The sequence below is a fragment of the Nanorana parkeri genome, unplaced genomic scaffold, assembly GCF_000935625.1.
Source record: "Nanorana parkeri isolate BGI_ZX_2015 unplaced genomic scaffold, ASM93562v1 scaffold1964, whole genome shotgun sequence".
Lineage (NCBI taxonomy): Eukaryota > Metazoa > Chordata > Amphibia > Anura > Dicroglossidae > Nanorana > Nanorana parkeri.
In genome coordinates, this window is record NW_017308232.1 from 152189 (window position 1) to 176883 (window position 24695).

A 24695-nucleotide genomic window follows, 5' to 3' on the forward strand; every position below is an offset into this window, starting at 1 on the left:
CAGCAGTGTAGAAATAATCAGCATGCTTTACTGCAACCCGAAGATCTTCTACTAGAGTGCCAGCAGCCTGCAGAGAAAAGGCAAACACTGGGAGCTTGTTTATATGCCAGCACCGTTGGAGCCAGAAATGTGATGGCAACAGCAGAGAAAAAGTTAATGTGATCAGAATTCCAGTGACCAAAAGGGGGCTTGGTAGACAGAAAGAGACAGGGCCAAGCTTGAATTTACTGGAAAAGTCAAGATTTGTATGTAAATTTAGCTGCTTACATCTCTGAATCTACTGATTGTTTTGACTTGCTGGGTTTAACTGTGATTGACTTCTGATTATACATTTTTCATCATTCACTTACCTTGAATTGCCCAGGTTTGGGAAATAAACAATTGTTCAGATGTAGACATGGCAAAATTGCAACATGCAGCTTCCAAGTGGCATCTGTTAGGACTTTACCTCTCCAGCACCAAGCTCATGTGCACAAGGATGCATGTAAAGTTTATCCTTTTCTGGTAAAACAGGTCCCATGTACTGTATGTATTTCATCTATGTATGTAATTGTTTTCCCGGTGTTCAGCTCAGACAATTACAGGGTCATGCTGACACTAAGGGTTGATTTACTAACCTTATAAACACGACACGAACACGCCATGCAAAAACATGCCTGTATAGCGCCTGTGCGCATATAGGCGTATTGCGCGAAAGCGTGTTAATAGGCGTGAATCAATGCTGTTAATGCAAACGCCTGTTAATGCTGTCAACATGCGCGGATGGCGTGTTATCATCTACGTGTAAGGCACTACTTCCTGGCTACAGCTTAAAGGATTGCCTCATGAGGATATTTAATGGCATTATGATTGTTGAAATGGAAATATATTGGGGTCTATTCACCAAGCTGCCGAGGGCAGCCGAGTGAATGACCGATCTGAAGTGAAGTGAGCCGAACACTGTTCGGCTATTCACTTCAGGCTGGTACGGCTGATTTCAGCCGTACATCGGCTGAAATCAGCCGTACATCGGCTTGCTTCGAGTGGCTTCGGGCCGGCCGAACATGCTCAGCATGTTCGGCCGACCCAAAGTGCAGAAGGAGTTCGACTCAGCCGATCCAACATCTGGATCGCTGAGCCGAACCTCCAGATGCATATGCGTTCGGCTCGGCTGAGCCGCTCAGCCATGATCGGGAGCTGTACGGGCTATTGTGAATAGCCCGTACAGCACCCCTTCGGTTCTACTGAACCGAAGGGGTCCTGGGGCCGAAGCTAGCCGAAGAATGGGCCGAAGCTACGGCCAGATCCTTTGGCAGCTTCGTGAATAGACCCCATTGCTTATTGTAACCTGAAATTTTAGTTTAAACGGCTTACTGTTTCTGAGCCACCTCCAAGAAGTGGAAACATTCATCATCACAATGCCTATAGCACAGTGGCTTAGGGGTTAGAGCTACTGCCTTGCAGCACCTGTGCCCCTGGTTCAAATCCTGCCTCAGATCACATGGAATTTGAACATTCTCCCTGTGCTTGCATAACCCTTCTCCAACCACCAGGCATTTTGCTGGACGGACGCCTTACTCCAACCACCAGCAGAATAATGCTCTACCAAGATTTAGGATCATAAATGCTTCAGGGCAGCTCAGTGGCTTAGGGGTTAGAACAATTGCCCTACAGCACCCAACTCACCAGTTCAAATCCCACTTAGGACCCCTTCTGCAAGGGTTTCATCCCATGCTCCAAAGACATGTAGGAAGGTTAATTGACTCCTTGGTAAGTCCCCCAAAGGCATAGATTGATGTTCATAATGATAAAGCACACAACGCATTTTCTACACTACATACATAATAATAAATTGCTTAAGGATTATAATCAATTTAATGATGGATGAGCCTAATGGTAAGGGGAATGCATTTTGATATGCATGCATACTTATGTAGATACAATAAACTACCAGTTATCTGGCACCCATGGGGATTGGTACGTATCGGATAACTAGTTTCTGATGTTTGAGAGTTAATAGTAACTCACAACCAACCACCAGCAGCACAGTTTCCCCCATTCACCTGCTGGCTAGCTTCCACAGCTGACAGGCACGGACGAACATCATGGCCCAGGTGACTTGCACATTCTCCCTGTGCTCACCTTGTGCGTGCGTGTATTTAGGTTAGTAAATCACCCCCTATTACTAAGTTTTAGATCATTAGATTGCCTTTGCCCATGATTTATTACATGCTTTTTTAACGCTTGCCCTAAATTTGAATTCGCCCTGTGATTTTGTTCCGACAGTACCATATTCCGGATTTTTCAAGCCTCTTTCTAGTTTGTGAATTGAATTAGGGTTAGGCTGACATCGTTCTGAATAATTACTCGTTCAGATCTCATCTGATTGGTTATCTAAGTTTGATGCCAATTTTGCAATGTTTAGACTATGGTTTTAAAGTGTATTCCCACGTTTGCAGTCAAATTTGAGAAAACCCCTTTATATGTTTGTTATGTGTATTTATTCACACATCATACCAAAAATAATTTAAAAAATGATATATTTCTTACCATTTAGACGTTTTGTTACAGCAGGCAACATGGCTAATTCCAGGTTTTTCTGGGTAACTTCACAGTGTTCTGTCCCTAAAGAAAGACTTAGGACTAAAATTTGAGGATTGTGTTTCTCTCATCAACTTCCTTAACATATAATGGAGAAACCAGGGATGTAATCTTTTAACCCTCACCTCTCACAGCCCCTCCCAACATTAGAAATGAAGAAGAAGCAAGTAAAAATGTTAGGTCTTAAGAAGACAAGAAACCCTAACCCAAGTAAAAACAATTACAAGAAGCATTTTTTAATCATATATGTTAGCTTATGCTATGTGAAGGGGAACACATAACAAATATAAAACAGGTGTTATCCCAATTTAGCTGTGAAAGTGGAAATACACTTTAAGCTGGTCATAAACTAGAGAAATCACTTGAGTCCCTCATCCACTCTAAACAGAATGGGTGGACTAATCTACCCTGATGGCTATTATCAGAGGCGGCTCTAGAGTTTGTGAGGCCTTAGGTGAAACCTAAACATGAGGCCCCACTCAGGCCTGTGGGGTCTTACCAGGGATCTGTGGGGTTTAACCAGGCTGGTGAGACCCCGCAGAGCCCTGGTGAGACCCCACAGAGCCCTGAATAAATTAGGGCTCTGTAGGGTTTTACCAGGGCTCTGTGCGGTTTCACCAGTCTGGTTAGACCCCTCAGTGCACTGGTGAGACCCCAAAGAGCCCTGGTTAAACTAGGGCTCTGTGGGGGTCTCAGCAGGGCTCGGTGGGGGTCTCAGCAGGGCTCTGTGGGGGTCTCACCAGTCTTGGTGAAACCCCACAGAGCCGTGGTAAAATCCCAAAGAGCCCACCAGGGTAGGGTCCCAACATGGTTCTGTTGGGTTAAAAAAGGGCTGGTGAGACCCTAAAGTGCCCTGGTGAGACCCCACACAGGCCCGGTTAAACCAGGGCTCTGTAGGGTCTCACCAGCACCAGGGCTCTGTAGGGTTTCATCACCAGCCTGGTTAGACCCCTCAGAGCCCTGGTGAGACCCCAAAGAGCCCTAGTGAGACTTCAAGAAGCACTGGTAAAACCAGTGCTCCGCAGGGTCTCACCAGGACTCTGTAGGGTCCCACCAGCACCAGGGCTCTGTAAAGCTCTCTACGGTCTCACCAGGGCTCTTTGGGGTCTCACTAGAGCATCAGGGCTCTGTGGAGCCTCACCAAGGTTCTGGGGAGTCTAACCAGCCTTGTTAGACCCACAGAGCCCCGGGCAGACCTCACAGAGCTCTGGTAAGACCCCACAGAGCCCTGGTTAAACCTGTAGGGTCTCACCTGGGCTGTGTATGGTCTCACCAGCACCAGGGCTATGTGGGATCTCACCAGCCTGGTTAGACCCCACAGAGCCCCGTGAGACCCCAAAGAGCCCTCATTAAATCAGGGCTCTGCTGGGTCTCATCAGGGATCTGTAGAGTTTTGCCAGGGCTCTGTAGGGTCTCGGCAGGGCTATGTATGCTCTCGCCACCCTGGTTGGACCCCTCAGATGCCTGGTGAGACCCCACAGTGCCCTGGTTAAACCAGGGCTCTGTGGGGTCTCACCAGCCTGGTTAGCCCCCCACAGAGCCCCGTGAGACCCCAAAGAGCCCTCATTAAATCAGGGCTCTGCTGGGTCTCATCAGGGATCTGTAGAGTTTTGCCAGGGCTCTGTAGGGTCTCAACAGCCTGGTTAGACCCCTTCAGAGCCCTGGTGAGAGCCCTCAGTGCCCTGGTTTAACCAGGGCACTGTGGGGTCTCACCAGCCTGGTTAGACCCCTTCAGGGCCCTGGTGAGACCCCCACATAGCCCTGGTGCTCGTGAGACCCTACACAGCCCAGGTGAGTCCCTACTGGTTAAACCAGGGCACTGAGGGCTCTCACCAGGGCTCTGTCTGGTCTCACCAGGGCGAGATAGTGTCTCACCAGCACCAGGGCTCCCTAGGGTCTCGCCGGTGCTCTGTAGGGTCTCAACAGCCTGGTTAGACCCCTTCAGAGCCCTGGTGAGAACCCACAAAGCCCTGGTTAAACCAGGGCTCTGAGGGGGCCTCACCAGGGTAGCAGGGTTCTGTGGGGTCTAACCAGGGTTGTTAGTCCCGCAGAGCCCTGGTGAGACCCCTTTAGTGCCCTGATGAGACCCCTTTAGTGCCCTGATGAGACCCCTTTAGTGCCCTGATGAGACCCCTTTAGTGCCCTGATGAGACCCCATCTGAGGGGGCCTCACCAGGGTAGCAGGGTTCTGTGGGGTCTCATCAGGGCGAGATACCAAAGAGCAGGGCTCTTCACAGGGCTCTCACCTGCTTTCCACAAGGCTCTCCAGGCTGCCACTCCAGTACTGTGTGTGCTGTGCTGGCCGTGTCTTGTGGGCGTCTCCATCAGCTTCTGCAGTTAAACTCCGCCCTCCCAGCCAGAGATCCTCGTGTGGGGGATGGGAGGGGTGAGGTCTCTTCTCATTGGCTGGTGGGCGGAGCTCCGTGCAGAAGACCGAGCCGATGGTCCGCACCAACGATTACGTAACGGGATGAGCTCTCAGCCCTGTCACTGTCAAACTGAGAGTCTCAGTTTGACAGCTACAGGGATGAGAGCTCTCAACGCTACCTGGCTGCCGTTCTGACAGGGCAAACTAGGCGACCTAATTTGCCTAATTAAAGAGCCGCCTCTAGCTATTTTATTCTTGCTGCCAAACCAGCTGCTAACAAGCCTAAAATACTCCTATCACATCTCAATACAACTTTCAAGCTGCAGGGATTGTAACCCACATAATGATTTCGCCTATTAGCCCGTATGAAGGCAGTGTGTTTTGGACTCCTGAAATGCGTTGGCTTCTCTACATGTATGTCCACTGACCCTAATGGAATAAAGTTGTATCTGGACTACTTCACATAGTGTGGCACTTCAACTCCTACTGCATACCCGTTAGCCAGATCACAGATGTTCACATCACTTACGTGTTGAATAAGAAAACACCAACAGAATAACAACATGCTTTCTTTCCACACTTAAAAATATTTGTACAAAGCTATTGTATTTTGACAGCTGGCACCCGAAGCGGTCAAAAAACCTGAGTAGTGACTGCAGTTGACTGGCTGTAGTAACTGTTCAGCCAACTTTTATCTGCCCGACTCCTTTGAGTTTGTTGAGTCAGTGTAGAATGTGCTCTGATTTGGGGGTGCCCTTAAATTACTGATGAACCACTGAATCTTAAATAAGTGTCGGGTTTTTTTACAAATAGGGATATACATACATATTACAATTAAGGGAATTTGAAAGGGGAATTGGGGATAGGAATTGAGGTTAAGGATCCTACAGCTAGCTACACCATTCTCTCTCTCTCTCTCACACAAGCCATGGGTTTTTCTCTGTTCTAACTTTTGTTCTTCGGACACGCCTCTCCAGCAGGTCTCAGCGAATCACATTCTTGATTGCAGAGTTCAGAAAGACTTGCCTTGTCCAAAGGTCTTGCTTGTCAGCTAGGTTAGTGTCACACAGGAAGAAGGTTCCATCATATGCCCCTGCCCCCATTCCAGCATATATGCCTTGCTGACACAGGTGAGGGCAGTAAATACCAGCAGGGGGTCGGGCTTGCCCCAGGACATGACAGTCCAGCAGATCTCCTTTGATCAGTGTCCAGCCCCAAGAACCCTTTGATGGTCTTCATTTGCATATCAAACAGCACGGGCAGCTCACGATATTAAGGAACCTTTCTATCAAAGATGTATCATAGATGTCAATTATTTTAGCTTCCAACAGTCAGGTAGTGCCAGCTGGGCCACCAATGGCTCAAATTTTGAGCTCTGTATGGCTAGCTTACCGGTAATAATAATCTAGCTTGCATTGCCTGTAGGTGCCCTATTAGGTACACAAGTGTGGCCATGATAGCTGAGCTAGCTCCTGGCAATGTTATACCATTCTGAAAAGTGCAAATGAGTGTGAACAGGTGTTTATCACAGACAACAATTATTTCATGATGGGTGCTGTGACACACTATTCCTGAACATGGGAGTACTTTTCCCACTAGTGTAAACCTACTGTATCCCTGGGCAAAAGGAAGTAACAATCACTCGGTCATTAAACATGACCTGACCATGAATAAAAAGGCTGACATATTAGGCATGACATTTTAGATTCAAGATTGGAAAAATAATATCCACTAACCATTAATGTTTTTAAATAACAGCACTACTGACCCAGAAAATTATTAGGGGCTAAGTATAAGGTGTGTAAATGCTGTAGTGATTGTTGCTGCTCTGATTGAACAATACTATTTGTGGCTGGACAGCCTTCAGGAGCTCACAGTGGTCTATGGTATATTGTCCACTGCCATCCGCCACAAGTGAGTTTCTGAACAATGTTACTACTCCCTCATATCTGTTGCTGTTTATTCCAGTCCAACTCCAGGAGATGGATAGAGGAGAAATCTCTCCATTGGGGACACAAACCCACAAAAAACAAAATTTTTCAGTAAAATCGGGAAGGGATGGACCAAATGGCCAATGTTTTTATTGCTACCTGTGACTTTTGACCCAGTGACAACTACTCTACCATCTCTTGTCTTGCTGTCACTGGGACAGAAAGTTAAGTGAAATCTCCCCAACAGGTTAATGGGCAGCAATACATATTTACCAGCAGTATTTACCAATGTTTATCCAAAGCTAAATATGGCTGGAAGATAGGCTTAACAAAAGAATATTTCAAAAACATTGACACACCCGGAATTGTTGGATTTTTTTAGCTGGAGGTTTTCTTTATTACTGTAGAGATCGATGACAGCAAGGAGGGTGAGTATGTTTTATTTACAGGGGCACGTTGATTTTGAATCCATAAATAAACATTTTGTTCAAACAGGTAGCTTTTTAAACAAGAACATACTGCAGACTTGGGGGAAAGGAACAGACATCAGTGGCCAGACATTTGGCAGGTGTTAGACCTCCATGCCCTTTACTCCCTTTTAACACCCATCTAGGCAAGAGTAAAGGTGGCCATACACTGTACAACCATCGCAAGACCTCAGTCTTGTGATGGTTGTAAAGTGATTTTAAAAACGTACGATCTGCCCATCTTGGACAGGCAGATCGTACTCTCGATCATCGCAAGCCCGCCCACCTGAGGGGTGGGCTTCCGATGACCGCAATGCTGAACGGGCAGTGTGCGCGTGCGCACAACGGCCAGTTCGGCATTTGTCTCCCGAGCACCGTTCAAACCAGCCGAAAATCGTATGATTTTCGGCTGGTTTTCCAGCGTGCTCCTTAGACAAAAGACGTGTGACCGTACAGTAGAAACAGTCGCACGTCTTCGTTCACACTGCTCGATTCTCGTACGATCGCGGGATTTCCCGCGATTCTCGTACGAGAATCGAGCAGTGTATGGGCACCTTAACAAATAAAGCTGTAATATTTTCAAAGGCACAGTTGTGTATTGTATTATTGGTTTCAAAAGGTTATTTATATGTCTGTAAGTAATCTATTGTACTAAATCATGATAAGAACAAAAGAATACTTGGTGCTATTTTTTTTCTGTTGCATGTTTCAGCACGGAAGAGTATGCGGATATTCCAGTTTCATCTCTTGATCTTTCAATAGCCAGAGCAGAACAAACCTTGAGGTCCACATTGTAAGTAAACACAAGGTTGCTTTGCTTGCTCCAAAAATAAAAAACAATATGCTGGACTGTTGTTTTCAGGAAATGAGGTGAGCAAATTTAATCATGAAAGGTATACAAATCTGGTGATTTAAGCTGTTTCTGGAAAATAACAATTTTGTGAATTTTTTTTTATTTTTTTATTTTTTTTTAGTGCTAGTTCACAATTGACAGTCAAGCAAATCATTAAACCTGACTGCAAGGTTTATTGAAAAATTTCTATTTGATGGAAAATATCATATTCATTCTATTATCTAGATTTGGTATGCTTGCTTTATTATTGCATTGCCTAATATAGTTTGCTTAAAAAATTTAGAACTCCCAAAATCTGTCGTAAAATCTGTCATGAAAAAATGGCTGCACAATTATGTCTGATATTAGAATGAACACACGCAATTAGTTATGTATATTTAATGTGTAGAATAGTTATGCAGTCATTGGATGGTTTCAAATGGTATAAACTACACTGCTCAAAAAAATGAAAGGAACACTTTTAAATCTGAGTATAGCATCAAGTCAATGAAACTCCTGGGGGGTTGTTAATCAGTTTAAGCTGCTCTGGTGTTAATTAAATTAACAACAGGTGCACTAGATGGGCAACAATGAGACGACCTCCAAAACAGGAATGGTTTTACAGGTGGAGGCTACTGACATTTTTTTCCCTACTCATCTTTTCTGACTCTTTTCACTAGTTTTGCATTTGGCAGTGTCAATACTGGTAGCATGAGGTGATACCTGGACCCTATAAAGGTTGCACAGGCATGCCAACTCCTTCAGGATGGCACATCAATACGTGCCATTGCCAGAAGGTTTGCTATGTCTCCCGACACAGTCTCAAGAGCATGGAGAAGATTCCAAGACACAGGCAGTTACTCTAGGAGAGCTGGACAGGGCCCTAGAAAGTCCTTAACCCATCAGCAGGACCGATATCTGCCCCTTTGTACAAGGAGGAACAGGATGAGCACTGCCAAAGCCCTACAAAATGACCTCCAGCAGGCCACTGGTGTGAATGTCTCTGACCAAACAATCAGAAACAGACTTCATGAGGGTGGCCTGAGGGCCGGACGCTCACTGCTCGGCACTGTGGAGGTCGATTGGCATTTGCCATTGAACACCAGAATTGGCAGGTCCGCCACTGGCGCTCTGTGCTTTTCACAGATGAGACCAGGTTCACCCTGAGCACATGTGACAGACGTGAAAGGGCCTGGAGAAGCCGTGGAGAATGTTATGCTGCCTGTAACATCGTTCAGCTTGACCGGTTTGGTGGGGGGTCAGTGATGGTCTGGGGAGGCATATCTATGGAGGGATGCACAGACCTTTACAGGCTAGTAAATGGCACCCCGACTGCCATTAGGTAACAGGATGAAATCCTTGGACCCATTGTCAGACCCTATGCTGGTGCAGTGGATGCTGGGTTCCTCCTGTTGCATGACACTGCCCGGCCTTATGTGGCAAGAGTATGCAGCCAGTTCTGGGCAGCACAGTGGCATAGTGGTTAGTGCTTCTGCCTTGCAGAACTGGGGGTCCCCGGTTTGAATCCCAGCCAGGTCACTATCTGCAAGGAGTTTGCATGTTCTCCATGTGCTTGCATGGGTTTCCTCCGGTTTACTCCAGTTTCCTCCCACACACCAAAGACATGCTGGTAGATTAATTAGCTACTCTCTAAGTTGGCCCTCTATGTGTGCATGTGAGATAGGGACCTTAGATTGTAAGCTCCCTGAGAGTAGGGACTGATGTGAATGTGCAGCTATGTAAAGTGCTGTGTAAATTGTTGGCGCTATATAAATACCTGTAATAATAAATAAAAATAAAGTTCCTTGAGGATGAAGGAATTGAATGGCCTCGCCTGACCTGAATCCAATAGAACACCTCTGGGCAGAGGTGGCTCTCTAATTAGGCAAGTTAGGCAGTCGCCTAAGGCCTCGCGCTCGCGGGGGCCTCGCGGCTGCCTAACTCACCTAGAGGGACTGGTGCTGTGAGGGGACGGAAAACACACACCTTTGTCTGCGAGTTCAGATACAGGACTTCATTCTACACATCCTCCTGCTGGGACTCCGCTCAAAGCAGGAGTCCCAAAGGACTCACCGCTGAGCATGGGGACAGGCAGCTATAACGGGACACTTGCATTATCCGAGGGTGGGGGGCACCGTTGCACCAACAAATCATGGCCGGAAAGCAGAGGGCTGCTGCACTGAAGTCAGTGGCGAGAGGAACAAACAAAAAAGAGACCAGGTGAGCTCTTTACCCAGAGGGGAGGAGGGGGAGATCTGAGGGGTCAGTGAACACAGACAGTGGTAGTCTGTTTTCACTGACCCCTCAGTAGTAGAGGTGGGCAGAGGGAGAGCAGCGGGGCAGTGGACACAGGCTGAGGTGAGACAGAAGTGGGCACAAGTGCAGAAAGAGCTGGGGCTCAGTGGGTACAGATGGTGGTGGGCACAGTGGCAGAGAGAGAGAGAGAATTAATTATGAGTGCAAGTGGGGCCTCGCGTTTTAATTTCGCCTAAGGCCTCACAAAGTCTAGAGCCGCCTCTGCCTCTGGGACATTATGTATCGGTCCATCCGACGCCACCAGGTTGTCTGTTCAGGAGCTCAGTAATGCCCTGGTCCAGATCTGGAAGGAGATACCCCAGGACACCATCCGTTGTCTCATTGGGAGCATGCCCTGACCTTATCAGGCATCCATACAAGCACGTGAGGGCCATAAAAACTAATGAGTACCATTTTGAGTTGCTGCAATGAAATTTCAGCACAATGGACTAGCCTGCTGCATTATTTGTTCACTTTGATTTTAGGGTGTCTTTGAATTCAGCCCTCTGTAGGTTGATAATTTTTCATTTCCACACAAACAATGTGGCATCCTTTCGTTTCCAACACATTACCCAGTCCAGTATGCAGTAGATATCCAGCATGATCATTTTCCCTATTGAGATCTGTTGTGTTTTCAAAGTGTTCCTCTAATTTTTTTGAGCAGTTTATTTATACTTATTAAAACCTATGGTTTACTCCAGGTCTACTATACTTTCTTCCTTAACTACTTCACTAACCTGGAATATGTATGCGGCCAGTGAATCTAGAAAGTGTGATTGACATTTTGCATACACGCTTCTTGTCAGTGCCTTAGACCTGGAGCCTAAACCTTTTAAAACAGGTCAGGAATGGCAACTATACAGGTTCAAAAGCATTTCTGGATAATCACATCTTTGAAACAAGAATGCTTGACTGCTGATTTTGGCTGAACTGTTTAAATAATCAGACAAATTAGAGAGTTGCTTGTTAAATAAGCAAAGCCTCAGTAAAGTCTGGACCTGTTGTGGTTGATATGAGAATGGTTTGGCTGGATTGAGGTAGAGGTTGATTTAAAAGTCTTACAATGTTGGGTGTTATGAAAGGTAGTCAATAACCAATTAACAAAAACTTCTGCCATTAAGGTGTATGTATGATGGGTAGTGTAGGTCTGAAAACCCTACAGTGCAATAACAACACATTGCCACAGTCTACCTGTAGTCCCCTGTCCTGCATAATTTGTACATACACTTTTATTGCATTATATTTAGGAGGCCATTAATACTTCTTGAATAAATATTGCTCCCCCCACATTGAGGGGTTTTGGCAAGACCTTTCAGATCTGATCAGATTTTGCACCAACTTGTGGCTTTTATTTATATCCCAGTTTTTGACATTTGGTTTTACTGTATATCAACAAACTTAGAGAAGAGGAACTGTACTTTTTGTTGTGTATTATTAAATGTTTTTAATGTACATATCATACTATACATTTTTTAGATTTTTATTCCATCATTTTTGTTATGATTTCATTTCCATATCATTATTTTTTGTCTTTTTTAATTATGTTTAATGCCATGATGCACAGGACAGTGTTTCATCAAAAGCAGAAATCAGTTTTTATCCTGCAACACCTACTGACCAATAATGAATACCATTACAGTTATCGCATACCACAATTTGATGTGAAAGACTTGTGGTTGGAAACCAGGGAGCAAAGAAAAGCTGGATTCAGGAATAATATGGAGAAGATGGAAGTTAAGGTGCTCCAGGCCTGCAGAGCATTACGTGTAAGGGCTGATCGCAAAGCCTCATACAGGAGGGTAGGTCGTAGTGACTCTTCTGTGTAATAATTGTAATGTCCTACTTGCATGTTACTGATGAACATATGAAATATGCCACCTCTGGTTAGTTTACCTCTACAGAAGAACTGTGGTCCAAAAAATTGCAGGATATATTAAAACAATAAGCGTCTAAAATCATTAAATCCAATAAACATGTCCTTATAAAGGAAATATCGCTAATATTCAAATCAACTGCTGAATAAAATCATGTGTCCATCCCCTTTTACTAAGCTGAAGCTAACGCTGATTACACAATTACAATATCAGTCCTAAAGGAGAGTTAATAACAAAACATATATTTTGGTTATTGTCTCTTTTGAGTCCATTCAAGCCCTTATCACATTCTAAGCCCTGATAAGAGGGGATTGTTGTTGCACCTGAAGCATGTTGGCTGTTTTTGTGTGATCAAGTTATAAGTAATTAATTGTACTTAATTAAGTAATTAACTTTGGACTCTTCCAACATTCGGTTGGCACCCATTATTTCTATATTTTGAGTTGCTTCCAGATAACAGGAGGCCTTTTGTTTGAGAGCTGTCTTACCAGAGCAAGTGGGTTTAAGGTGCCCATACACTGTGCAAATTTCATCCGTTTTTTTGAGGAACCGGACGTAATTTGCACAGTGGGTGCCGCTGTTGGCATCCTTGCGGTTGGCATCCCTCGATCAGCTGACATTTTTTGTACGATAGTAGCTGGTAGCCAATAAACTGCCCGCTCTCGTCTGGGATTTTGACTGCGGACGGCATCTGCTGTCAAAATACAGTGCAAACAGCAGGATTCCTCGATCGACACACTCCTAAGTGTTAATGGAGGAATCTGCTCTATTTTTCTTGTTCAGCCTGCGGGTTGAATGAGAAAAATAGATCAGTATATGGCCACCTTTACTTGCAAGTTTCTATACTGCGGCGTCTCAGTATACTGCTTGAACAAGCACTCAAATCCCGATGCCTCTTAATCTCTTGTGGACCAGCCACTGCATATAAACAACAGGTCTGGAGCCCTATTGTTCTGTGAGGACTTACCAGCATGCCTGAAGATTATATCACAATCTATGCATGATCACAACACAAAAGCTCCCCTTGTACCATAGTAACTGATCTGTTTCCTTTTTCTTGGTTTCAAATAACTCAGCTATGATGTGCTAGGAAGGATGGCACACAAAGGAAGAGGATAGGGTTGCCACCTTTTCTTCAAGCGAAACCCGAACACTCCAGCGACGCGCGGACATTTTTGTGGGAGAATGAGTTGTGGCTTGTTCATAAGTAAAAAGTGCCACCCATTCATATGTAAATATCACAGTAGAGACTATTTTTAGTGGGGGGCTACCTATATTAATTTTGGTTGCCCCTGTCTGCCTGACATCATGTGTCCGGGTTTCTGCTGCCATGAAACCCGAACACAGCATTCAAAACCCGAACTGTCCGGGTGAATCCTGTACAGGTGGCAACCCTAGAAGAGGAGGGGCCGCACAGAGTAGATAGAATTACATTGTGTGCACCTTTCCCCTAAAGTTAGGGGGATGAAACACTTGAATTAATGCAAGAGGCAATAAAAAAACAGCCATCATTTTATGAAATCATCTTGGATATGTTTTGTGGTCATTTTAGATATAAACTGGGCTTAGAGGAGTTCATCTTATTCAGCATTTTGTTTCACACGCTAGTTTCTAGTTTTAGAGTTCACCAAGCTATCTTTTATGTTGGCTTATATTTAGAAACTTGTAAAAATATTTCTATGCATGAGAAAAAAAATGTTTTTTTTCCATTGTGGTTATGCTGTGTGCAGAGTAGAGTAAGGTAATGTTTGACAATAACCATATGTTTGTTTACTGTGTGCAGGCTGAAGAAAAATCAAGACAGATGAAAGAGTTCAGAGAGCTGTGTGCAAGACGTGCACCTATATTCTGGGTCCCACTCAGGGCACATTGTGTGTGGGAGAGGATGTCTGTCACACTAGCGTGTACTGTAATGGGCACGCCTAGGCCATCTGTACAGTGGTAAGAAAATGTCACTCATGATTACCAATGCATTGACACTGTGCTAACAATACACTACATGGAAATATTCTTTTGTCTGCTCCACATTTACTCTTAGCATCATTCTCTTCTGGGCAAGTAGAACTGAGATTGTATTTCTCAAAGGACATATTAAAACCCCATAGCAAGTGCCCCCTGTCTATTGTATTATGAATCTGCAATAACCCAGTTGAGATAACTTAAAATATAAATGTAACACTCTGCTTTCCCTATGAATAGTAGCAATCTATTTCTTTATTGAGCAAATAAAGCTAAGCACAAATGGAGAACAGCACTTACTCTGTTTCAAGTAAAAAAGCCTTTAATATGTAAGCACAATACCTTTCATTATTTCAAATTCAAAAGCTATCTTTTGTCCTGTCAAATATATTGGAATAAAAAACTATACCACATAGAATAACTATTATGTGTACTCTCATTAAAATGATTGATATATTTTGTAAAGAAAATAGCAAATAATATCATAAGTAAATAGTTTATTATAAGCTTTGTTACATATGCTCTTCAAAGGCATATCTGACAGTCACAGACCTAAGATGCTATTAAGATACGTTGCATGATTCAGCCTCTGAATAATAGATTGTAAAATTAATATGCTCATAATGCATATATTAGGCGGGTGAGTGACTGATGGGACATGTAGTCTCAAGTGACATCATAAATGCACATTTCCACACCCAGAAGTTCAGGTAAGCATTGCACAAGCCAGAGGATGTGCTGCAATTACTGTACACAAAAAATGCAAGTGTTTCTGAACTTTGTTGGGAAGCATAGATTATTCTCTTGTGTTAAATTATTCTATATTGAAGTGTTGCTGATAAAAAAGATTAGGCTTTCGTAGTACTTGAAGTTCCTTTTTAAGTACTTGGTTAATACTAAGTACTCTAACAATTTCAGAAAGCATGTAATATAGCCTATTACCAGTAAGTTATAGCTATACAAAATCCCAGAACAGGTGGCTGAAGAGCCCTTTTTATCACAGGCTTTCCAAAGGAAAAATAAAAGTTTACTTCAAAGTGATAAAATAAACTGTATATCTAAAATCAAGAATAAAAAAGTAATGCATTGCAGCTTACTAGTCCTTAGATATGGTGTCTGCAACATTTTTCTTTTTTTCAGGCTAAGTACATTTTCTGCAATTACAGAAAAAATCTAGAGGTGGGGTGATGTTCTTTACTTCAAACACTATTCCTCTCCTAGGGTGACACTATTGATTCCATAGATACAGTGTTTGAATGCTGTCCCCTTAGGATGCGAAGTGTGTTACTGTCCGGATCACCAGGTGAAAATAAAATTTTAAAAAACCTTAAAAAAAGAAAACTAGTGCAGAGTCATCACTTTTTAGGACGGGTAAGGACTGCAATATATAAAATTTTTGTTTTTGAGTTAAGATAAGCTTTCAGAAAATGTGATGGGTGTGTATGTGTGGGGAACAGTATATCTCATTAGGGCAAAGAAAAGTATGACAACAGAAGCAAGTCTTAGTTAAATGGTATAGGTTACTGTTTGAGTTCATAGTTTATTAAAGCATCTAAAAAATGTATTAGGTAAACGAACATTCGTCCCTTCTACGCAAAAGCCTATCAAAATGTACTTACGCCTTAGAATAGTTTTTTTCTGAGTTGTTTACTTACATAGTTACATAGCATTTGAGGTTGAATACAGACACAGGTCCATCAAGCTTAGTGTGGGTGTGTGTGGGTGTGTGTGTGAGTGTCTGTGTGTACTAGTCATGAAGAGTACCTGTATCCCTGTATGTTCCCTGTAAAGTATCTAAACCTTTCTTGAATGATTCAATATGCTCTGTTGATACCACAGCTTGTGAAAAGGAGTTCCACACCCTTACTGCTCTAACAGAAAAGAAACCTCTACTCCCCTTGTGATTAAACCCCTTTTTTACTCCAGTTTAAGGTGGTGGTATCGTGTCTTCTTTTTTGAGTTTACAGTAAACATGTTTTTTGCTGATATTACCAGCAACAATAAACAATGTGAACATTACAATCATGTTCCCTCATAATCGCCTTATTTCTAGAGTGAACGAGTTTACATTTTACAATCTTGTCTCATAGCTTTGGTCCCCCAGTCCCTTCATTCATTTTGTTGTCCTTCTCTGAACTTTCTCCAGTTCAAGGACATCCTTTCTGTGGATTGGTGGCCAAAAGTGAACCACATACTCAAGATGAGGCCAAACCAGTGTTTTGTGAAGTGACAAACTTATGGCTTTGTATCTAGAGTACATTCCTTTTTTAAAGGAGAACTATGGGGTCAGTGTTTTTCCCCATAGTTCTCCTTAGTGTAACGGGAGGACACAAACTAGCGTCCTCCCGTTACCCTAAGCTCAGTATACCGCGAGCTACAGCTCGCGGTATACTGAGACGCAGGAGCGGATCCCGACGTAGATGACGGGATCCGCCCAGCTGCGTGAGTGACAGCTGGCTCTGCCTATCTAGAGGCAGAGCCAGCTGTACCCGCACCCTCCCCCGTCCGTTCCGCCAGTCAGCGCTGGCAGATCGGAGCGGGGAGAGGGGAATCCAGCCCCTCCCCCTGTCACGGCAGAGAGCCGTGACAGGATCGAGAGGTGAGCGAACCTATTATGTGTTCGCTCACCTCCCGATCTACTGAGCCGACCTGTGACAGTCTCATTGTCACTGGTCGGCTAGAACTCATCTCATAGTTCTCCTTTAAGCATGAAAATACTCTGCTAGCTTTGTTAGATGCAGCCTGGCATTGCATGCTATTGTTTAGTCTGCAGTCACTTATGACCCCCAAATATTTTTCCACTTCTGATGTCCCCAGTGGAACTCCCATCAACATGTAATCTACATGCCTATTTTTAACACCAAAATGCACTACTGTAAATTTTTCAACATTAAGCCTTATCTGTCATGTAATTGTCCAATCCCCTATTTTATCCAGGACCTCCTGTAATGTTGTTATGTCTAATCTCAAGTATACTACCTTGAAAATTTTCGTATAATCAGCAAACACAGAAATATGGCTGCTAACACCTCCCCCAATATCATTAATAATATTGGGCCTAACACAGAACCCTGGGGCATGCCACTCCTGACCTTAGACCAATTTGAAAATTATCCATTTATATATACTTCCTGGACACATCCCTGTAGTCATTTTCTATCCATCTACATACCATTTGATCAATGCCCATGGATTGTAGCTTGTACATTAAGCGTTTATGCGGTACTGTATCAAATGCCTTTGCAAAGTCTAGGTACACTACACCCACTAGCTTTCCTACATCTAGGTTGCTTCTCACCTCTTCATAGAATGTTAGTAGGATTGTCTGACAAGAACGGTCTTTCATAAATTCATGCCGGTTGATACTTGTGACACCATTACCACAGACAAAATCTTGTAGATAGTCCTTTATCAATCCCTCAAGAAATCTGCATACTATTGATGCTCCCAAGTAGGCATCTTAAACCTTTTTTGAATATAGGTGGTACCTTTCCAGTTGCTATAGAATCCCTGAAAATTAGGAACATTGGTCTTGTGATAACTTTGCTGAACTCTTTGGGTACCCTTGGGTGAAAGTTATCTAGTCCTCAGAATTTATTTGCATTAAACTTTTCTAGCCTTTGTTGAACTCCGACTACTGTCAACAACTGTGTTATATTATGCACAAAGCTTCTCACATTCTTGTTTTATCCATTAAAGGGGTTCTAAACAGATATAGGCAAGAAGTTTAAAAAAAAAAAAAAAACCCCGCTTGAACTGGTTTTAAACTTACCTCGTTATCGCTGCTCGCTCCCGCGCCGAGAATCAGGAAGTGATCGTAGGGCCGCAAAGGATCTTGGCGCGGGCGCATGAGCAGTTCCGATTCTCGGCCGGGAGACGAGCAGAGACGCAAGGTAAGTCTATGGACGTGTGCACCCGCCTGCAGACATCGCTGGATCGGAGAGACAGAGCAGTCAGCGCTGGATCGGAGTGATGTCGCACCGCTGGAGGGACACCTGAAAACATGGGGAAAGAAGAGGAGGATCAGAATAAGAGACATCATTTGAGGTAAGTGCTAACATTTACATGGGGGGGGAGGGGAAAAGAATTTGGCTTTAATGTCACTTTAATATATATCCAATTTTTCATAAGTATATACAGAGGAGAGGAATGTATTTAATACCTTAGCCTTCTCCCTATGATTTGTAATTAATCTCCGGTGCTCAAACAGCGGCCAGCACTACTCACCGTGCCCAATATTATATTGCACAGCAATTCTCACAGTACCCCACAGTACTTATACTGCCTAGTAATACAGTGCTCAGCAATACTAACAGTGTCTGGTAATACAATGCCTTGTAAATATTTGCAGTGCTTGTCAGGGCTTCCTCCATGCCTTCACCCACATACAGGTCTTCCTCCTTCCTGCCCTAAGTTATTATAAAGAACCCCCAGTGCACAGTATCCCCCAAGCAATTACAGTATTCTCACCTTAGCAGCCACACAGATGGGCACCCGCTCTCCACCGCTCTCCACACACTCTGCTCCTGCTGTGACAGCAGAACACTCCCTCTCCTCCACTCTCAACGCACAAACTGCTCCTGCTCCTTTGAGCAGCTCCTGTTTTTGTGAATCTGCTCAGCTGCACCCCATTCACGCACACCACTAGTGGTGTGTTTTCTGCTCCGCAGTGGCACATTCCCCTCTCCATGCTCCAAAATCTGCTCAGAACAACCCAGCTTCAGCTTCTGCTTCATATGATAAAGAAGAAGATGAAGGCACTTTCAGTTGCCTGGTAAAATACAGAACATTTTTTAATGTGTGATGGCTTTCAAATTGTCTACTACAAAGCATCAATGTATGCAGAGTGCATGGTTCGACTCTTAATTACAAACCCACATTAAAATTTTTAAAGATATTCTCCTTTTTTTCTGCGAGCCATAAAACAGTTACTTTATGGTTAGATCTGTTATTGCTACTGTATTCAAAGAACAAAGATTTCCAAACTGTATTGAAGAGGACCGTGGAAGCTGTGTCCAAAAAGACAAGCAGAGTACAAGAGACTAGTCACCAGTATTGTGTTGAGGTAGCCATCTTGATAGAGGAACATGGCTTTGTTTCCTCATTTCAGAGGTGCTGCCAACCTGATAACTGATTTTCTGATGACAAGTGGGGTAAACATAGCCAAGCAGTAGGAAAGGTGGAGTAAGCACTAATCCACAGCATAAGTAAAGCAGAAACAGGGAGCTCCATGCACCACGGGTGTTTGGGTAGAGATTTCCACCAGCGAGGACAACAGTGAGCAGCAAAGTAGTGACATCTCCAAATCTGACTCGAAAACTCATGAAATAGCAGTCAGAGGCAGCAGTGCCAATTAACACACACTGCACATATAAAGCTATTATGCTACTAGTGTGCCTATGCACACTCAGATATAAAGAAGCTCACTGCTATTTTTCAGGAGGAATTCAAAATAGAAGTTACAGTTTGAGTCTAGGCCTACTATAGCAACTAGACATTTCAAACTAATCAGAATTTTTTTTATTTACTGTTCTTGCAGCAGTAATCTAAGACCTGTCTAGTTATCATGAGTTATCATTACACATGATTTGCTTACTGATTAAAGCTGATACCAGTAATGCCATACAAGATATCAAATCCACATGTCTGCTTTATTGCATTATGCACTGCGCGACAGCTTGTCACTAGCATTCCCTTCAGCTTCAGTTTTCTTAGAAATGCTCTTGTCACTGAAAACAACCAGCTTAGCTGTCAGACCGTGAGACGTTCAAATGATCAGGTTTTGTGGGAATAAAGCACAAACACATTTAGCCCACTTTGCTTAAGGGACAGGAGTAAAGCAAACTATGATTGCTATTTGTAACACTCCATCAAAGGAAATCATTTAAGAATTCACATTTTTGTGATGTCATAGTCAACATTCTAGGTACATACCTTGTTAGTAGATCGTCCACCATTACTTTACTAAAGCTATACCTTGCCTTAAAGTAATATTTTAGATGTTGCATGGCTACTATTTGGTTGGATCACAGGGTCACATCATTTTTTGTGGGGTATCCAATGGTGACATGTTGTCTCCAGTATTCCCACATCAGCTGAACTGTCCCAACCTGTAACACTCCGAGACTAGTTGTCAGGATCTCAACTGCGGAGTCTATTGACATCAACGATCAACAACTTTCTGGGATGTAGTTTTGTGGTTTAGTGGCTATTCAGGCTGAACCCCAGGCGTCTCTCTCAGTCTTAGGCGGAGAGTATGGGGTTACTAGCATCATACGCCACAAAAAGGAAAATAATATAAAACTTAACTAAGGATTAGAGCCCTGGCTCATTGGGTGGTGTAACAACAGATGCAAAATTCTGGGAACTTATATCAGTTTAACATTGGTACTGTGGCAGACATGGTATGTTGTAAAACAAGTAGCTCCAGAATATCTCCCCCTCTGGCGTTCACAGGAATATTAGTACTATGCGCCAAATATAGGTCCCTCTAGCACACAGCCGTGGGGTTTAGGGAGTAGTCCTCTCGGTCCTTGCAGTCCAGAGTATGAATGGAGCTAACAGGGTGCACACTCCATATCAGGTGCGTCCGTGGGCGAGCAGCACAGAGGGAACCCGCTGGCAGGAAGCAGCCGGAAGGGTCCGAAGGCAAGGTAACCAGGGGGCAATCCAAAGAGGTAGTCGAGGGTAATCCGAGGTCGAGGCAGGCAGCAGAGGGTCAGAAACGATAGGCGGTCCAAGGTCGGTACACGGGAGGTCAGCAGAGGATTCAGGAAACAGGCAACAAGGCACATAGGAGGGGAGCTTTGTATGTCACACCATGAGGTGGAATAACTCAGCAATAAGCCAGAGCTCAGGCCAGGTTTTTATAGCCAGGGGAGTTAGGACCACCCCCCGGTCACCGAGGCAACCAGGAGGCTTCCTTCCTCGGGAACCAATGGCAGGCGAGAGAGATGAAAGGTGTGTACAGGGAACCTCCCCAGCAAGGCTCACACCTGATGCCTAATGATGCAGGAGTGCTACACGCGTGCCCCTGGGGATGCGCGCGCAGCCTGCGTACCGCGCATGCGCACCCGCAACCTGGGCACCAGGAGTTCTGCCAAGCTGAGGGGAAACCCGTGCCCTGTGCCGTGCCCGTGGCCCCCGAGCAGTGGCAACACCCCCTGCTTCCTGACACTCCATTAGTGGAACACCCTGTTCAGCTACTTCCTTGTTTATATAGGCATGTGGATGAGTGGGTGGCGAAACTAGATGGCGCCGCGGCCGCTGTGTTCCAAGCTGGAGCGCAAGCCGGAAGTGCCGTCATAGCATCAGAGGCGCTGCGTTCCAGGCTGGAACGCAAACCACCGGAATCCTTACACAACCATTACAAAGCCAAATGATAACATTACCCTCTCTGATCTTACTATGTATCTATAAATAAAAAAGAACTGAGGAATCTAGTAAGAAAGAGACACCTTTGTTATGCCCTTGAGTGCCATTGTGGAGTCACAAGCCTCTGTGTTATAGTGTCATCAATGGCCTCTCTGAGAGATATAAAACTCTGGAAGATGATTTAACCCAACATTTTCTAAAATATATCTTGCATGTAATTAAAATAATCAGGAAAAAAACGGTACTACGCCGGTCCCTGAAATGGGTTGCCTAGGCAGTAGCCTTCCCTATCCCATGACTTTGCAGCAGTAGATTTCAAAGGAGTCACTTGTATTGCCTTCATGAGCTGTAAATTTGACTGGTAAATTCTGGCTATTTTTTAGTCAAAAATAATATAGATGTATTTAGCTTTTAAACTTAATTCCATTTTTATACATAAAATGTAGGGCTGGTACTGATTAAAATTTACGTGTTCGCTTAATCGGAATTTTTTTTAATCGATTAATTTCGATTTATTATAACGCACATACAGATCCAACTACATTGGCCTATACACATACAGTACAGCAATGAAGTAATAAAATGAACTAGGATAACACTAATCCAGCACGTTACTAATCTCACGTGCCCCACTCAATATGGCCGCCGCTTGAGTGGGGCAACTCAGAATAATAACGTGCTGGATTAGTGTGATCCTAGTTCATTTTATTACTTCATTGCTGTGTTGTATGTGTATAGGCCAATGCCTTGGCTGGCGCTCGTGCAGAAAGTTTCTTGGGCAAACTCACCAGCTAACGAAGGGAGGGGGGGAGGAGTCCGGTGACAGATGGATGAGCAATGTGCTACTGCTCCATTATTGCCCAGTTACAGATAAGGCCGGTCCTTGCCCAGGCTATATTTCTAAACTGCTGTTTAGTTTATGAAGTGGTTTAGTACCTGCATGTGCTGTCTGAAAGGGTTGCCTAAATTACAAGACTGACTGAGGAGAATCAGAAATGTTTTGCGGGTAAAATACTTCACATATACTGTATGTATTTTTTTTAACTGTGTAATTTGTCTGATTGTTTAGAATTCATTTTAAAGTAATTTTAAGTAACAGAGCCAAATACAGAAGAAAACTTAAATAAATAATAAAATGAAATAGAGTGCAACATTATTCAATGCAGTATACAATAGGAAATGTAAACTATTGTATCTTCCCTGTATTCATTGTGAGACTGTAAGTGTCAGCAAGCACTCATCAAATATAGCTGTCAGCGTTTCTAAAATCATGTCAAGGCATATTTTGCTGCTGTTGCCACCCACATGAACTGCATACTAACTTATTACTCTCATACTGGCATCCTATAGTTTTCTCAGTTATTGCTTCAGAACATAAAATATGTATTGCAAATTAACTGCTCCAGTTTAAAAGCAGCAGTAGATTTCAAAGGAGTCACTTGTATTGCCTTCATGAGCTGTAAATTTGACTGGTAAATTCTGGCTATTTTTTAGTCAAAAATAATATAGATGTATTTAGCTTTTAAACTTAATTCCATTTTTATACATAAAATGTAGGGCTGGTACTGATTAAAATTTACGTGTTCGCTTAATCGGAATTTTTTTTAATCGATTAATTTCGATTTATTATAACGCACATACAGATCCAACTACATTGGCCTATACACATACAGTACAGCAATGAAGTAATAAAATGAACTAGGATAACACTAATCCAGCACGTTACTAATCTCACGTGCCCCACTCAATATGGCCGCCGCTTGAGTGGGGCAACTCAGAATAATAACGTGCTGGATTAGTGTGATCCTAGTTCATTTTATTACTTCATTGCTGTGTTGTATGTGTATAGGCCAATGCCTTGGCTGGCGCTCGTGCAGAAAGTTTCTTGGGCAAACTCACCAGCTAACGAAGGGAGGGGGGGAGGAGTCCGGTGACAGATGGATGAGCAATGTGCTACTGCTCCATTATTGCCCAGTTACAGATAAGGCCGGTCCTTGCCCAGGCTATATTTCTAAACTGCTGTTTAGTTTATGAAGTGGTTTAGTACCTGCATGTGCTGTCTGAAAGGGTTGCCTAAATTACAAGACTGACTGAGGAGAATCAGAAATGTTTTGCGGGTAAAATACTTCACATATACTGTATGTATTTTTTTTAACTGTGTAATTTGTCTGATTGTTTAGAATTCATTTTAAAGTAATTTTAAGTAACAGAGCCAAATACAGAAGAAAACTTAAATAAATAATAAAATGAAATAGAGTGCAACATTATTCAATGCAGTATACAATAGGAAATGTAAACTATTGTATCTTCCCTGTATTCATTGTGAGACTGTAAGTGTCAGCAAGCACTCATCAAATATAGCTGTCAGCGTTTCTAAAATCATGTCAAGGCATATTTTGCTGCTGTTGCCACCCACATGAACTGCATACTAACTTATTACTCTCATACTGGCATCCTATAGTTTTCTCAGTTATTGCTTCAGAACATAAAATATGTATTGCAAATTAACTGCTCCAGTTTAAATAATTTGACTATAAAAGCTATGATAGTAAAATATCAAAGTAATCAATGCAAGAAAATGAAAGCTTTGTAAAGACTAGAAATTTCAGCCAGCAAACCCCAGTCCTGGGTCTGCATTATAAGTAAACTAGTAAATCAAAGAACTGGCAGCATAAAAGCCTTTATACATGTACCCTGCCTTGGTAAAAGGTACAATGGATGTTGCCCATCCAATGTTCCCAGTCTGTTTGAGCCTATAAGCCACATTGAAAAAACAAAAGTATCAAGTATTCAAAAAACTTTATTTGTATTAGTTGTTAGGGTTCGTCAGGAAAGTTACACTGAGCGGACTTGAACCCTCAGTCTCCTGGTAGGACTTTTCTTTAAGGTTTCCCGGGATTCGATCATGCTGCCAGCCTCAGACAAGTACTTGGGAATAAAGAGTCACACAAAGTTGTGTATTCACTCTATATTTAAAGGTTTATTATAAAACAAGGCATATATATATATATATAT

At 43.3% G+C, this 24695-nt stretch overlaps 1 protein-coding gene across 1 annotated transcript in view; it reads left to right on the forward strand.

Moving 5' to 3' along the window:
- MYOM3 (myomesin 3) overlaps positions 1–24695 on the forward strand; it is an 89625-nt gene that overhangs the window by 3013 nt on the left and 61917 nt on the right. The window contains exons 3-5 of the mRNA XM_018572187.1: positions 8059–8139; positions 12113–12272; positions 14131–14288. Coding sequence (XP_018427689.1) covers positions 8059–8139; positions 12113–12272; positions 14131–14288 — 399 coding nt within the window. The remainder of the gene's footprint in view (positions 1–8058; positions 8140–12112; positions 12273–14130; positions 14289–24695) is intronic.